At 46.9% G+C, this 14310-nt stretch overlaps 1 protein-coding gene across 3 annotated transcripts in view; it reads right to left on the bottom strand.

Moving 5' to 3' along the window:
- The window catches only part of NLRC5 (NLR family CARD domain containing 5), an 87119-nt gene that overhangs the window by 59415 nt on the left and 13394 nt on the right, over window positions 1–14310 (bottom strand). For all 3 annotated transcript variants that reach the window (XM_054048517.1, XM_054048519.1, XM_054048516.1), the window contains exons 5-7: window positions 11237–11305; window positions 5987–7742; window positions 4971–5054 (exon numbers count right to left, since the gene is read on the bottom strand). In XM_054048517.1, the coding sequence (XP_053904492.1) occupies window positions 4971–5054; window positions 5987–7742; window positions 11237–11305 (1909 nt within the window). The remainder of the gene's footprint in view (window positions 1–4970; window positions 5055–5986; window positions 7743–11236; window positions 11306–14310) is intronic.

Raw genomic sequence — 14310 nt, 5'->3', positions numbered from 1 at the left:
GTGCCCACAGGACTGCTGCTTGGGCATTCCCTGGAGCCAGCCACACTGGCCGCTGCTTGCACGGTCCCCAGAGCCAGCTGCCCGGGGCCTCCCAAGCACTGGCCAGTGCAGCTGGCCCTAGGGGCCACCCAAGCAGCTGGCCTCAGGGCTGGCTGCTTGGGCAGCGCTGCAGTCAGCCACACCAGCCGCTTCAGAAGTCACGGAGGTTGTGGAAAGTCACGGAATCTGTGAGAGAATCGCAGCCTTATCCATAACCTACGCATGGTCTTCGACTTGGCCCTCTCCCTCGGTCCTCACGCCCAGCCATCCTGTCTACACCTACAGCGGCGCAGCTGTATGGGTACACACAGGCAGCGGGTATAAGAGGCCAGGGGAGGCCAAGCCGCCCCAAACAGCCTGCCTGCCACCTTCGGAGCGTGCTGCCGCCGAAAGGGTGGGCACCCTGGCTGTGGCCCGACCCATACTCTGCCACGAGGCCCTGGCCCTGCTCGTCCTCTTCCTTCATGGCTCCGCCTCTTCCTGTCCCCGCTCCGCCCGCATGGGAGCCTCATGGCAGGGGGTGAAGAGTCATGCGCGAGCAGCTGGCTGGCCGACAGGCGGGTGGGGCCGGGGGAGGGTGCGAAGAGGCACATGCATGGGAGCGGCCGACCGGCAGGCGGGTGGGGGGACCTGAGGGAGGCAGCAAAGCAGCACAAGCGGCAGGCAGGGGGGCCAGGGGCAGGAGGAAAGGGGTGTGAGCAGCAGGCGGGGGGGGCCTCGCGGATGAGGTGAAGAGGCACAAATGGCGGGGGGGGGGGCTCGTGGAGGAGGCCTCGGGGGGCCTGGGATGGAGCGTGGGCGGAGCTTCCAGGAGAGGAGGCTGAGCAGGGGTGGGTCTCAAGGCGGGGCCACCGTCCGGGTGCTCACAGCCTCCCCACATGGAGGAGTCACGCACCACCAATGCCGGTACCACTGCACCGCTGCAGCAGGTGTGGTGAAGACGTTCTATGCCGATGGGAGAAAGCTCCGTCGACTTAGAAAAACCAGCCCCATGAGCGGCAGAAGCTCTCCCACCAACACAGCACTATGCACACTACGCTTATGCCAGTGTCACTTAAGTCGCTTAGGTGGGTGGAATATTCACCCCCCCCCCCCCCCGAGCAACATAAGTTTTGCCGACATAAGTGGTAGTGTAGACATAGCCTAAATCTCACCACTTCTTCCTGCATAACATCTCTAAGATCCCATCCTTCCTCTCCGTCCACTCAGCTAAAACCCTAGCACAATGCCAATGCCCCTTGCAGGTAAAGCATGGCTCTGCAGTGCCCTGCCTCAGTTTCCCTTCTCGCAGGGCCCCTTAAGAACTTCACACATACCAAAAGATAAAAACCAAATTCCCTTGCTAGGGTTCTACTTAATTAAGTCTAAATAAACTTGAAATAAATCTGCGTGGCATGTAGTTTCTCCCCTCAGATTCAGATGGTAGCCCAGACCTCAGCTCAGGGAGATAAGGGAAAGAATGACAGAGCTACTAGAAGGGATCCTGAAGAAAGTGACTGGGGAAGAAGCTGCTGGAGATGTTGCTGAGAGCTCAGTGGGGAACGTGATGGAATCTAATATTATAATTAAAATGTGTAAAAGGGAAGTCAATGGTATTACTTATTGTAAACTTCAGTGCCAGGGTTTGCCTGCTGTGCAATCCTCTCAGGAAAGAACGAAATTGCAGTCATACTGATTCCTTTTAGTTGACGTGATCAAGAGAAGGAGTAAGGCTAATGTTTACAATCAAACATGCTTATGCTATCAAGTTAGTGCTGAAGAGGCAGTAAACCAGATGCATTGAAACCACATAGTGTGTGTATAAGGACACTTGGCTAGAGTGGAATAATCACAAATGTAATTGTTCAGCTCAGTCATACATACCAGGGTCCTACCGTGGTTGTTGAAACAAGGAGAACAGGCCTGGACTATTTACACAGCTGTTCTGGCCATCTGGAGAACAACAGTTCTTGAAGGGACTTTGCATTGTATAATGGACTGTTAACACAAGTTTAAAGAGCACCAAAGATTAGGAAGAGACTTTATATAAAGTATATGAACTTTAAATTGGACATTTCAGCAGCTAGCAGGATGTTGATGGAGAAACTGCAAATTGAACAAGCAATAATTGCAAAATTGGCCAAGGGACACACCACAAAGGGGTCACAGAAAGGGACTTGCAGAGGTAAGCTGCTGACCGGACCAACCAGTGTTCAAGGTGTGTCCCAAGATGGTTGTACCAACAGTTATGGCCTAACTTGTCTTACACTAGCTGGTGTGACAAGATGTATTACACAATGATTCAGGAAATTCCTAGTCTCATTTGCAAGAACTCAAAAGCTGATGCCTTGTTCCCTGATGGGATGGTAAGAGAGGATAACTCTCCTTTTGGTTGGACATTTTGAATCTTCACAAGAAGTATGAGTCGACATGCCAGAACCTCCAAAAAGAGGAACCAAGTTGGACCAGCCAGCAGAAATAGGATAAAATCACTAGTGTCCTTCAGCACATCACTTCTCAAAAGCCGAAGGCACCTGGAAGAGAGAAGACTGAGTTCCTGGGCCAGCAATCTCGGAGTCCTCCTGGTGACACCAAATACCTATCTCAGACAGACCACCTTTAAAGTCTCTTTCTATTTTCCAGCAGTTCAGGTTCCCTGTTAGCACACCGGGAAAAGACTATAGTTGTATCCATCCTTCACTCAATCTGTGTTTGCATGTCAAGTCCTGCTGTGGACAATTACTGAGCCGAAAGGTGATGTCTGAGCAAAGACCTAGTGATAAGTAACACACAGACTTTCTTTGGGAGATGTGATGGGGCGTCTGCCCCACACTGGTGAAGAAAGGGTTAAAAGCAGCCTTGGGGAGGCTGCGCAGCAGACAGCCATTCAGAGAGGGGCTGCAATGAGCAGCCAATCAGGGCAGAGCAGGCCCATATATAAACAGAGAGACAGGGCAGTGGGGCAGTTCCCTCTTTGGAGCCCTGGGAGAAAGGGCTGGGTCCCTGAAGGGCTGAGGAAACTGTCAGCACCCTGGACAGAGCAGTGCTGAGCCGGGTCGGGGAGCAGAAGGAGCTCCAGTTTGACTGGCTGAAAGACTGAAGCCCTGATACAGGGGCAGAGAAGGTGCTAGGGCTAAACACAGCGTGTGGCTGCCGCCTAGAGGGTCCCTGGGTCGGGACTTGGAGTAGTGGGCAGGCCCAGGTCTCCCTTGCCCCCACTTGCCACTGAGGGGAGTGGCCAGTGAAGGGCTGCAGTTTGCCACTGAGGTAATTGGCTAGAACTTTGGGCTGCAGTTGGCCACAGAGGTGAGTGGCTGGACAGAGGACTGCTGTTCCCCCGGAAGGGAAGGAGAACAGAATGGGGCATGTGGGGCTGGAGGCCTGTGTCCTGAAGAGGATCCCGCTAGTCCTTGAGGCGACGCGGGTCCGGAGCAGAAATCACGCAGGCGAGACACCACCGGAGGAGGGCACTCTGCGAAAAGACAGAGCTAATTCCCAGAATGACCAGCAGGAGGCACCATGGTGGTGAGTCCCGGCCTGTTACGCGAGACAACCCAAATCAGTCAATTGGTCGCTTCCTGAAACTGAGTACCTAATTAGTAAGGAAGTATACATGCTTGCCACAGAATTACAGCATGTGTCTTTGTTTTGGAACAGGTTCCAACCAAGATTGTTGTAAAGTAGCTTTAAAACTGAACAAGTTACTGTTGTTAACGAAGATTGCAGAACTGCACATGTCTACCATAGTTAATGGTAGACTGCCTTTGAAGTTCTAGGTGTATGCAGACATAAAATGAGACCAGGGTTAACCTCTGTCGCATAAACGCTTGCTATGATGATGGAAGGGGTTTTTCCATCACATAATAAATCCGCCCCCTCTAGAAGAGGTAGCGAGGTTGATGGAAGAATTCTTCTGTCAACCTAGCAGAGTCTACACTGGGGCTAAGGTTAGCTTGACTACGTCTCTTGGGGATGTGGATTTTTCACACTTCTGAGTGATGTTGTTAGGTCAACCTAAGTTTTAGGTGTAGACCAGGCCTAAGTGTGCAAGCTTCTTGTACTGGACTTGGTCTATCAAAAATGTAGGGGTTTATTTTAGGTAGTTAGGAGTGTTGGGCGGATCTTGGGGCTAAAATAACTCATTGAGAAATAGGTAACAAGGATTTGACTACTACAGGTCCATGGAGACAAATGCACCATGAAATCAATGATACATCTGAGATATATGGATAATATTTTCATCCTTTGGACAGACGGCTTAAACTCTCTTATAGATTTCCACCACAACTCCAACAACTACTACCAATCCATTAAACTCTCTCTGGAACACTCCCACACTAGCATCAACCTCCTGGACACCACAATCAGCTTCAACAATGCAACCCTACAGACAACCCTAGACAAGTAACCCACAGATCACCACATCTACCTCTATAGACCATCCTTCCTGTGCTGTACAGATATTAGGGTTGGTCAAAAATTTTCCATTGAAGCTTTTTGGGGGGAGGGGGGGACAAATAATTGGATTTTCAACTTAACTCAATATTTTGCAGAAAGTGTTTTCGTTTTCCTCAAAAAAAAATGATTTTTGAAAACCAAAAAGCTTTTGTCCAAAAAGTGAAAGAAAAAAAGTGTTTCAATCCGCTCTAATAGATATAAAGGATCATTACAGCAGCATAAGGTGATGCAAATCTTTTGCAGCTATCTCCTGGCATTTGGTAGCAATGCCCAAAAGGTACCATATACAATCATATTTTTCATATATTTCTGTATTTTTGTGTTGCACTAAACAACAAAACAGATTATATTTTAGACAACATCACCCAGAGCAAAAGATTTAAAATACGTATGACATAAGATGGTGGTACAAAATCCAAAGGGGACCCCATTCCCTATTCCTATTCAGCACTGGAGCAAAGTAAGATGGGTTGACCCCAATATTAAATGCTTACTCTAGTTTCTTCAGACTCTTGATCTTCGGTAAGCTTTTGGAAAGAGCAGCTGCAAATTCGTCACCATATTTCCTGCTCCTAAAGCTAAAACAATAAAAAAGTGGGCTAAAACATGATAGAAACAGAACTCTTTATTTTTTTCTAACATTATCTATGATCCAGCCACCTTATTGCATCATAATTATTTCTAAACATATTAGTTCTTTAAATACCATTTCAACATAATCAAATGTACAAAGGGGGAAAGACTTTATTGGCTTGGTTACTAAGACACTGAGATACTAAGTAGCAGTTGCTAAACTGTGGAGACAGTCTGACTGAGCGTTCTGCTAGTGCTATGATAAAGATAAGTAATTCCTTATTTAAGGACATTTTCTGCTCATGGTTATATCGGTGAGCAGTGAAAATCTGACTCTTATAAACTGGAAAGGCCTAATGGCTCCTGTGTGTAAAGCAATTGAAGTCAATGGAGTTAGACCAGGGATGAATTTTGTCTGAATGCTTTAAAGCTGTTGTTGGAGAAATAGACCATTTCAACTATGGTAAATTAGTAGCACACGGTGACCTGGAATGCACGCAATCTTCAAAGTGAACTTAGCACTCATAAAAGGTATCAAATTGATTGAAGTGCCTATTTTGCCCCGCTCCCCCAGCTGTCAAGTACCAGCTTTAGCGATGAGATGGTAGTTCACTCTCCGTCTTTGATCTCTCTGCTGAACCTGCCCACTGCAATGCGGGCAGCTGTCCAGTAGAAACTGGACTGCGAAAATAAACGCATTTCATCTACAATATCTAACAGCAATCAGAAGGCAGCAAATTTCAGTCGCTATCAGTGCTGGCTGGCTGTGAACCAGCAACCCAGAAATGAAATGCTTGGGACTTCACGGCTAGATATCTGAGCCCTCCATTGATAGGTAATTTAGATACCCATTTCCCATTCATTTTAATGGTAAATGGGCATAGAAATCCCTTCAAAATCTCAATCCAAATGCACATGTCTTTCATGCATTTCTTACCTCAGATGCTCTATACTTTTACAGCTGGCGAGAACCTCCAAACAATCTAATTCCATGGGGCAGCCCGCAAAATCCAAGTGAGTCAAATCCCGGCCACAGTTAATGATGAAAACCAAAGCTGAAACATCTAGAGGGGTCAATCTAAAGTTTCTAAATTCATACTTTAAATTTAACTGGCTCCCGACATGCTGGGCTAATTCAAGGTCTTGTGTTTCGTAAGTGCAATGGCACAGTTCAATTATCTTGGGCCCCGTTAGATTAGTAGCTGCCAGCTTCTTCAACGACTGCAAGATGGCGGCTTGCTTGTCCCGCACCCACGCCTGATTTTGTTCAGCTAACTGGGTGAGGAACGTCCGACACTCTTTCGACGAGAGGCCTGAGAGAAAGATGTGAAAATTCTCCATGAACTCAGTCCTGGCTTCATTTTTTAAAGTCCACTTTGACTTCAGAGAGAACTTTTTCTTCAGGTAGCTTCCGTCGATTGTGTTTTTTATCATCAGGTTCAGCGCAGCAAAGAACTCCTGAAGACTTAAGTGCACAAAGGCATGGCCGGCCTCTGGGAGGCTGTCACTCCTCTTCACCTCAAAGACAGTCAGCAACCCATGTAGGGAAGCGAACTCTTTCACATGCTCTGGGATATCATCAACGTAAAACACTATCTTCTTCTCTTCCAGGCCTTTCAGTGCAAGGTCACACAGGCCCAAAATGGCCGTCCTGTGGTGATTCAGCTGCGTGTCTTCACTCACAGTGCCCTCTGTCTGCTGTTTACTTATAAAGATGAGGAGCATTTTGATATAAAATTGGGTCATGGTCTGAGGAAGCTCCACCTTCGACAAACGCTTCCTCAGCAAATATTCCAAACAGACGCAGACGATGCAGCACAAGGCAGGGATCAAGCACATACTCAGAAGCTTGCTGTTGTTTTTCAGGTGAGCGATGGCCTGCTCTTTGAAGGAATGTTGGTGGAAATAGTGGCTGGCATACTCTTCAACCTTCTCATGGTCAAATCCCCAAATTTCTGCCAGCAGATCTGCTCTGTTTAACAGAAAGTCGGGTAATTTCTTAGGCCGACTGGTGACCAGCACCGTGCACCCAGGGAGAAGTTTTCCAAAGCAGAAATTGGCAAACAGCTCAGATATGGACATAGGCCTGTGGAGGGCAGGGCTTAAACACGGCGAGGATGGCTGGCCTATGTTCCCCACAAATTCATCCAGCCCATCAAAGATGAACAACATGCGCTGGGCGTTCTCCAGGAGGTGCTGAAATACTGCATCAGGCCTATCTTCTGGCTGAAGGACCAAATCAAACAAAAGCTCCTTTAATGTCAGCTTTCTGCTGATCAGATTCAGCTGCCTAAACTCAAAGAGAAAAGTAAACAGAAATTGCTGCAAAGCTCCTTCTGCCCACTTCTGGCAAAGCCGATGCATCAGCATGGTCTTTCCCATCCCCGGTTTGCCAAACAAAAGGATAACCCGGGTGGTACCCGAGCTAACGACACTTTCAAACAGGTCTGAGACTTTCACAGCCGTGTCCACACATTCCTCAGCTTCCTGCATGCCTGCCGAGTCCTCCCTGGGTTTATCTGCTCTCTCCTTTAGTCTGGAAGCTTTACTCCGCCGGATGACCAGGTTGACGAAGGCTTGGCTGAAAGCTAGTGGCTGTGCTTGTCCCAGGACAGCTACTCCTGCTGCTTGTTTATTTTCATACCTTTGGCACATTGAAGCAATGATGAGATGCCGGTACCTTTCAGCTGAATCTGAGAGGCAGAGAATGACAGAGAGAGAGTGGTAATGGGAAACAGCTAGATCAACTTCATGAAAAGTGATCTTCACCATAATAAACACAGTGAGACCGTGGAGCTGTGCCAGTTCATATAGGATCTGGCCCGCTGCTGAAATAGACCCTGATTGTATTGGGAAGCTCATGATCTAAAGTACTTCCCCCTGCCCCACCCCGGCCCCGATCTATTTGCAAAGTCCATGTGATTCTTTACTTATGTAATTTTTTTTTTTAAATCCATGCTTCAAAGCACGCATTTAAAACAATAAATCAATACCACAGCAGTATATTCAGCCCAGCAACCCTACACCAAGTAATTAGTAAACAAAGCAGCACTCTTGTACGACCTTGCAATAACAAACCATGTGCAGACACAATTCCATAGTGTTATTTGCCCAAGTAGCGTATCTTCCATCCTCTGCCTCATAGACCTGGTTTTGGGGATTCATACTTCTCCCTCACACAATATAGGGAGTAAGACAAGCTCACAGCTCAAACAGAAGTTACGGGCTTCATGCAGAAATTACTGGATGTGGCTCTCTGCCCTGAGTTGTGCAGGAGGTCAGACTAGATGATCATAAAGGTTCCGTCTGGCCTTAAAATCTATGGAAATTAGCCAAGGGTTAGAAAAGGTCCCCATTAGGACCCCAGTGGCGGGTTCAGAAATACACAAAGTATCCCTGTTGTCTTCTGAGCAATCTCATCAATTTTCTGTGTGGCGCTCAGCCCAGTAACACACTGATTAACTCTGAGGAAAGGTGTTCACTGTTGAGATCCCTCCCAGAGACTGTGGACTATTTTTATTTCAAACAAGATCCTAGGGTGTTTTGTTAGGCTGCCAAGAATGCAGGAGACAGAGGGACAGATAAAGGGCAATGACTGGAACCTAACAGGCGTTCCCTCCCTCAGGAGGGCAGAGTCCCGTACAGATAGCATCTGGATGTATTTCTCTTTTTTATTATAGACAATGTAGGTATTGATGCCTATAGTTAAGGTTGCCTGACACTTCCCATTATAAGACCCTGTTTTCAGTTGCTTCTAACTTTGCCAAACATTAACCATTCAGGCCAAAATTTCAAGGGGGAGGGATAGCTCAGTGGTTTGAGCATTGGCCTGCTGAACCCAGGGTTTTGAGTTCAATCCTTGAGGGGGCCACTTCAGAAGCTGGGGCAAAATCAGTACTTGGTCCTGCTAGTGAAGGCAGGGGGCTGGACTCAATGACCTTTCAAGGTCCCTTTCAGTTCTAGGAGATGGGATATCTCCATTAATTTTTATTTATTTCCCATGCTGGGTGTCTGCCTCAGGCTGAATTTTTGGAAAAAATTTCAACTAAAATGGCTCAACCATCTCTGTTTAAAAAAAAAAAAATTCTTCCAACCACATTGCTGAGAAGCTGTAGTATAGCCATGCTTTGGAGCAGGGGGACTTGACATTTGACTTTTAGGTGGCCTTTTGCTGTGCCTGTGAAAATTTGTCCAAATCTGTCCAAGTTATTAGCCTCTGAAAAAAATCTCAGTTCCCACATGCTTAGTAGGACTTTGCTAGCATTTGGCAGCTAAATTCTCTGGAGGTTACATCTGCATGGAGGATGCTCCGTCCTCTCACAGCTCCTGTCTGTGACCAGTCTGCATGTGCGCCATTCCCACGGAGCAACCGAGCACGCTCCGGTCAAGGCTGCCAAGGATGAGCTGGGACTTCCCTTGACATTGCTCCTCCTGGCAGCTGACGTAGTGCCAGGCACTGGAATTGAGAGCAGGGAGACTCTGCCTCTCCTGTGTTCTCAGAGCTACCCTTGCTCGTGCCCAGGTAGCATGGAGGAGAAGGAAGACACAACCTGACTCAAATGCAGGGAGGTGAGGAATGGGGGTGGGGGAGGATACAAGCTAGAGCCAGAAGGGGAGGAAAGAGGCAAGAGTAGAGAGGGGCAGAAGATGAGGTAGGAGTTGGAGCTGTGGAGGGGTCAGGATAGCTGCAGGGGTGGGACAAAACAGGTGCAGGAGCAGGGGGCAGAGGAAGGAGTTGGGGGCAGGAGCTGGGGTGTTGATAACCAGGCTGCGGGAGAGGGGGGCTGGAGAGGGAGCAAAAGGAGACAGGGAGATATGGGGGGGGGGCAGAAGAGTCCATAACTAGAGCTTACTTGCCTCCAGAACCTGGAATTGAATCCATGAGTCCTGAGTCTCAACACTGCCTTGCTGTCTAGCAAATAGGCGTGAAAAATACAGGTAAAATGTGTGTCTCCACTCCCCTTTAGGGGCAGGTCCACATAAAAGATAACAGCCTTCTACTGCTCCCAGCTACTCCATTAGTTTGAGTGATAGAGGACTGTGCTGTGGATCTAAAAATCCCAGCCAGGCTGCTAACCCAGACAGAGAATCAATATGGTTCCAAGGGATAGAATTTTGCTGTTTTTTTTTTTTTATTATTACGTTTTTTAAAAACCCTAGACATTATATTTTAAAAAAACTAAGTTAAAAGAATGTGAAGGTTGCAAAGTCAAGTACCCAAAAGTTAAGCAATGCCAGAATTAGGGTTGCAACCTTAACTCATACCCACCTTGTGCATGTGCATTATGATCCAGTCTTTCATTACAGTCATGAATTTGGATCCTGAGCTGGGATCAGAGTCCAGCCCCCTCCAAGCTGAGAGTTGTCTAAATCCAACATTTTGCTTTGCACCCATTTCGGTTTCCAAACAACTCTCCGAGTTCACAATGTGGTGGGACCAAGGCCTTGTTCCTGACCTCCTGAGACATGTCCCCTCTGAGAACACACTAGTACCTACTGGAAATGCTAGCTAGCGCCCTACAACCCCGCTCTCTCCAGCCCCTCTGTTGCTTCCTATTGTGCACCAACGTAAGTCAGCTATAATTTGGCCATTCATATTTTGTGGGTGTTGGCGCAGGCCCTATGGCCAATGTTGGTGTTATTCTGTCTCACTTACAGTTTGTGGAAATTAAATTCTTCCTCAATTTCTCTGGGTTTTGAAATCACACAAGTGCATTTTCAAATGTGCCACACTAGCTCTGGCGGCTTATTGGAGTTTTGTAATAAACTTGCATGTTTCCTGAACTGGTTCCCCATTCCAAAAAAAATAAAATAAAAATCTTTCATGAATAACAAGCTGGGAGAGACCTTCTGGGCATGTAATTCCTTCAAAGGGTTTTTATTCTAGATTATTTTAATCCATCTTTTTCCAGAAGGGTTTTTAGTGTACCTCTGAGCCAGTTTTTTGCAAACGCCCATTTTCTTTGTGTTTTTTTAAGATCAGTTGCATATTAGATAATGCATCTTCTCAACACAGGCTTCCCATAATGAGGCAGGATGATTTCTTGGTGCTTTTGATTTATTTACTGGCATGCAAGAAAAGTAATGGGCACTTGGGTCGATACTGTATATGACACATACAAAGTCGATAACTTGGCATTTCCCCACAGATGAACATGCTCATGCATCGTTTGCGAAATCCACATACCTAATCGTTGCTGTTTAGACCCTTTACCATTGGGATGAGAACTGCTTCCATGACGACGCCTTTCAAGTCCTGAAAGTTGAAAAGCAGCAAACATATTAATGCAGCACTGTGAGCTTGAGATCACATGGTATAGCATCCCGTCAACAACAGCCAATCAAAACCCTGCAACTGCTGGGGAAAAGCATGTGTGCAGTGCAGTCATCTATGGGGATGGATAACAGAATGTCATCATCACCTGATTTGTGGAGATAACACTCATTTGTGCTTCACGTATCGGGGGAGGGTGTAAATTCTGTCACTTTGATCCCATAGTTGACTGGAAGCATAAAAATGTAAGTGTAACATTAGAGGCTGTTCGTGGGTTTGAATATCTTCATGGCAACACTTTACATTAAAAGGGGTATTTATTAAAAAAAAAAAGTGTTCAGAATTAGAAAATGGTTGTCAGATGTTTTCGATGGATCCTTTCACCATCTGTTAAGAAGCGTGGTGCTAAGACATATTGATCACCAACGCGTTAACCAGACCGTTCTCGGAGGGACTGTTGCAAAGTGCACTGAGTCTGCCAATATACATTCTAAGATTCCAAGGCCAGTCTGGCCCCCTGTACAGCAGGAAGTAGGAACTTCCCTGAATTAATTCCTGTTTGCACTACAAGTGTTTTAGAAAAACATCCAATCTTGATTTCAAAATTGCCAGTGATGGAGAATCCAATTGTTGCGATGGCTAGTAGTCCTCATTGTTCCTTATTGATTGTCTGAATTTATCTAGCTTCAATTTCCAGTCATTGGATCTCATGATATCATTGCCAGGCAGGGTGAAGACAATACCAGTCAGCCTCATAAGTAGTGCCCACAGTGCACCAGCTGCCTAACAAAACAGTTTGCTTGGTTAAAGTGCCTCAACATTCCTAATTGTAATTTATATCCAGGTTAAAAAGCAACATGTTTGATCTGATTCTCTGGAGGGCTGCCCAGCTAATTGGGATTTGATCATCTTACACTGGTCCCAGTTGGAGCAGAGTGCCAGCCGCAGTTTGCCACGCACAGAGGCATGCGAATGGATTTCTACCTGAGCACTGGGGCGTTGGATGGGGGAAGGTAACACTGAGCCATGAAGCGGGAACCCACCAGAGTTCCAAGGACGTTGTGGCTTGGAATTGGGAATGGGGGAGCCTCATGCAGAGGGAGGTCTTGAAAGCCTCCTAAGATCTTTCTTGGGCTCATCAGAGGTGGCAATTTTTTTTGTGCAATCTAAATGCACATTCCAGCCTCCCCACAAAGGCCATCCACCTTTAACAAGGCAGCCTTGCTCTGGATCAGGGAGAGAGAAGTCCCCCTTATGAGCTGTCTAGTTACAGTAGCGTTTTCAAGTGTCCATCACCATAGAACGGCCAGGCACAGCAGGGGCCGGATTCAATTTTGCATCCGGATTTTCCTCCCTCCGGCTCTTCTTTTTAAACCCTCTTTCCTAAGCAAGACAGAAACCTAATGAAGACTGAGCCAAACTTCCCAACCGATGACATTCATGGGTGTTTGAAATCAGGCAGAATGAGTCTCCCCCCCGACCCGGGGATGTCGCCTAGCCTCTTGTGATGTGTGTGCGCAATTCCCCAGCCCCTGACAGAGTTGGGTAGCGGAGTTAATGGAATCTGGCCTGTTACAATGGAATATGGTTACAGCTCTCTCTCAATCTGCACCCTGACCCAAAAGCCTTTCCTTAGATTTCTTCCGCTGCTCCTTCCAGCTGTCTGTCTCTCTCTTACAATTTCTGTCTGTTTTCAGTTTCTCTGTGTTCTGCCTTCCCTCCCTTCCATTCCCGCACACGCCTACTCAAAACGATACTCAGCAAAAGCTCCTGGGTGGGTTCACATACTCCTGCTGGTTTAGGTTGGGGTTTATCCTTACAGTTATGTTAATTGAAAGGTGTGTTCACACCTATCGATCTCAATGAGGTTTTAACTCACTCCATAACAAGGTTTCACCTAGCTCCTAACATTACCGATAAAGGATATCATTCATTGCTATTGGCATTTAAAAGAGAACTGGATAAATTCATGGTGATTAAGTCCATTAATGGCTATTAGCCAGGATGGGTAAGGAATGGTGTCCCTAGCTCTGTTTGTCAGAGGGTGGTGATGGATGGCAGGAGAGAGATCACTTGATCATTACCTGTTAGGTTCACTCCCTCCGGGGCACCTGGCATTGGCCACTGTCGGTAGACAGGATACTGGGCTAGCTGGACCTTTAGTCTGACCCGGTATGGCTATTCTTATGTTCTTATTATAGGAGCCCCAATTGGGATCAGGTCCCCTCCCCATGGTGCAAGGTGGTGCACACATATATAGTAAGAGGCAGTCCCTGCCCCCAAGAGCTTACAATCTAAACAGAGCTGAGCTGGGCAGATGAAATTGTAAAGGGCCAGGACTTTGCCATATTGAGGTTTTGTGGGTATACAGAGAAGAGAAAGAAGTGGATGCAGAGATATAGGGATTGCAGTCTGGTAAAAATCCTCTCAACTGTACATTATATAAGGAAGTAGTGAGAGGTGGGTTGGGTAGGATGTGGTTTTGAATACGTAAAAGAGAGCGATTCTTGCAGATTCAGGACTGAGATAATAGATCCAAAAACTGCACACTACACCACAGTCTACAGCTGCACACTGTACCACAGAAAACAGCCCACAGTATCCTTAACATTTCCATAACCACACTGTAATTTAGGCATATCGGTCCCGATTTGCAGTCCTGTTTGTACACACACAAATGCGGGCCGACTTTATGCAACTGCCAACTCCGCGTGCATGCACAGTTCTGGGGATACAAGCATTGCATGGCTATCTAGCTGTGTGCGTAAATCCTCAAGTGCAAAATGTGGGGGTGTGTTGCACATGCACAAATTACAGAATATCAGGGCCACTGGCAATGGTGACTCAGAGCCACATCCTCCCTGCACCCTGCAGGAGCTACATGTGCCTATGAATTTGAATCTCAGGCTATGTCTACACTAGAAACACTGCAACGGCACAGTTGCAGGAGCTCTTCCGTCGCTGTAGTAAACCCACCTCTCTAAGAG

The sequence above is a fragment of the Malaclemys terrapin genome, chromosome 14 (assembly GCF_027887155.1).
Source record: "Malaclemys terrapin pileata isolate rMalTer1 chromosome 14, rMalTer1.hap1, whole genome shotgun sequence".
NCBI lineage: Eukaryota > Metazoa > Chordata > Testudines > Emydidae > Malaclemys > Malaclemys terrapin.
The sequence above is the reverse complement of the archived record's forward strand: the minus strand, read 5'-3'. Positions and strand labels throughout refer to the sequence as shown.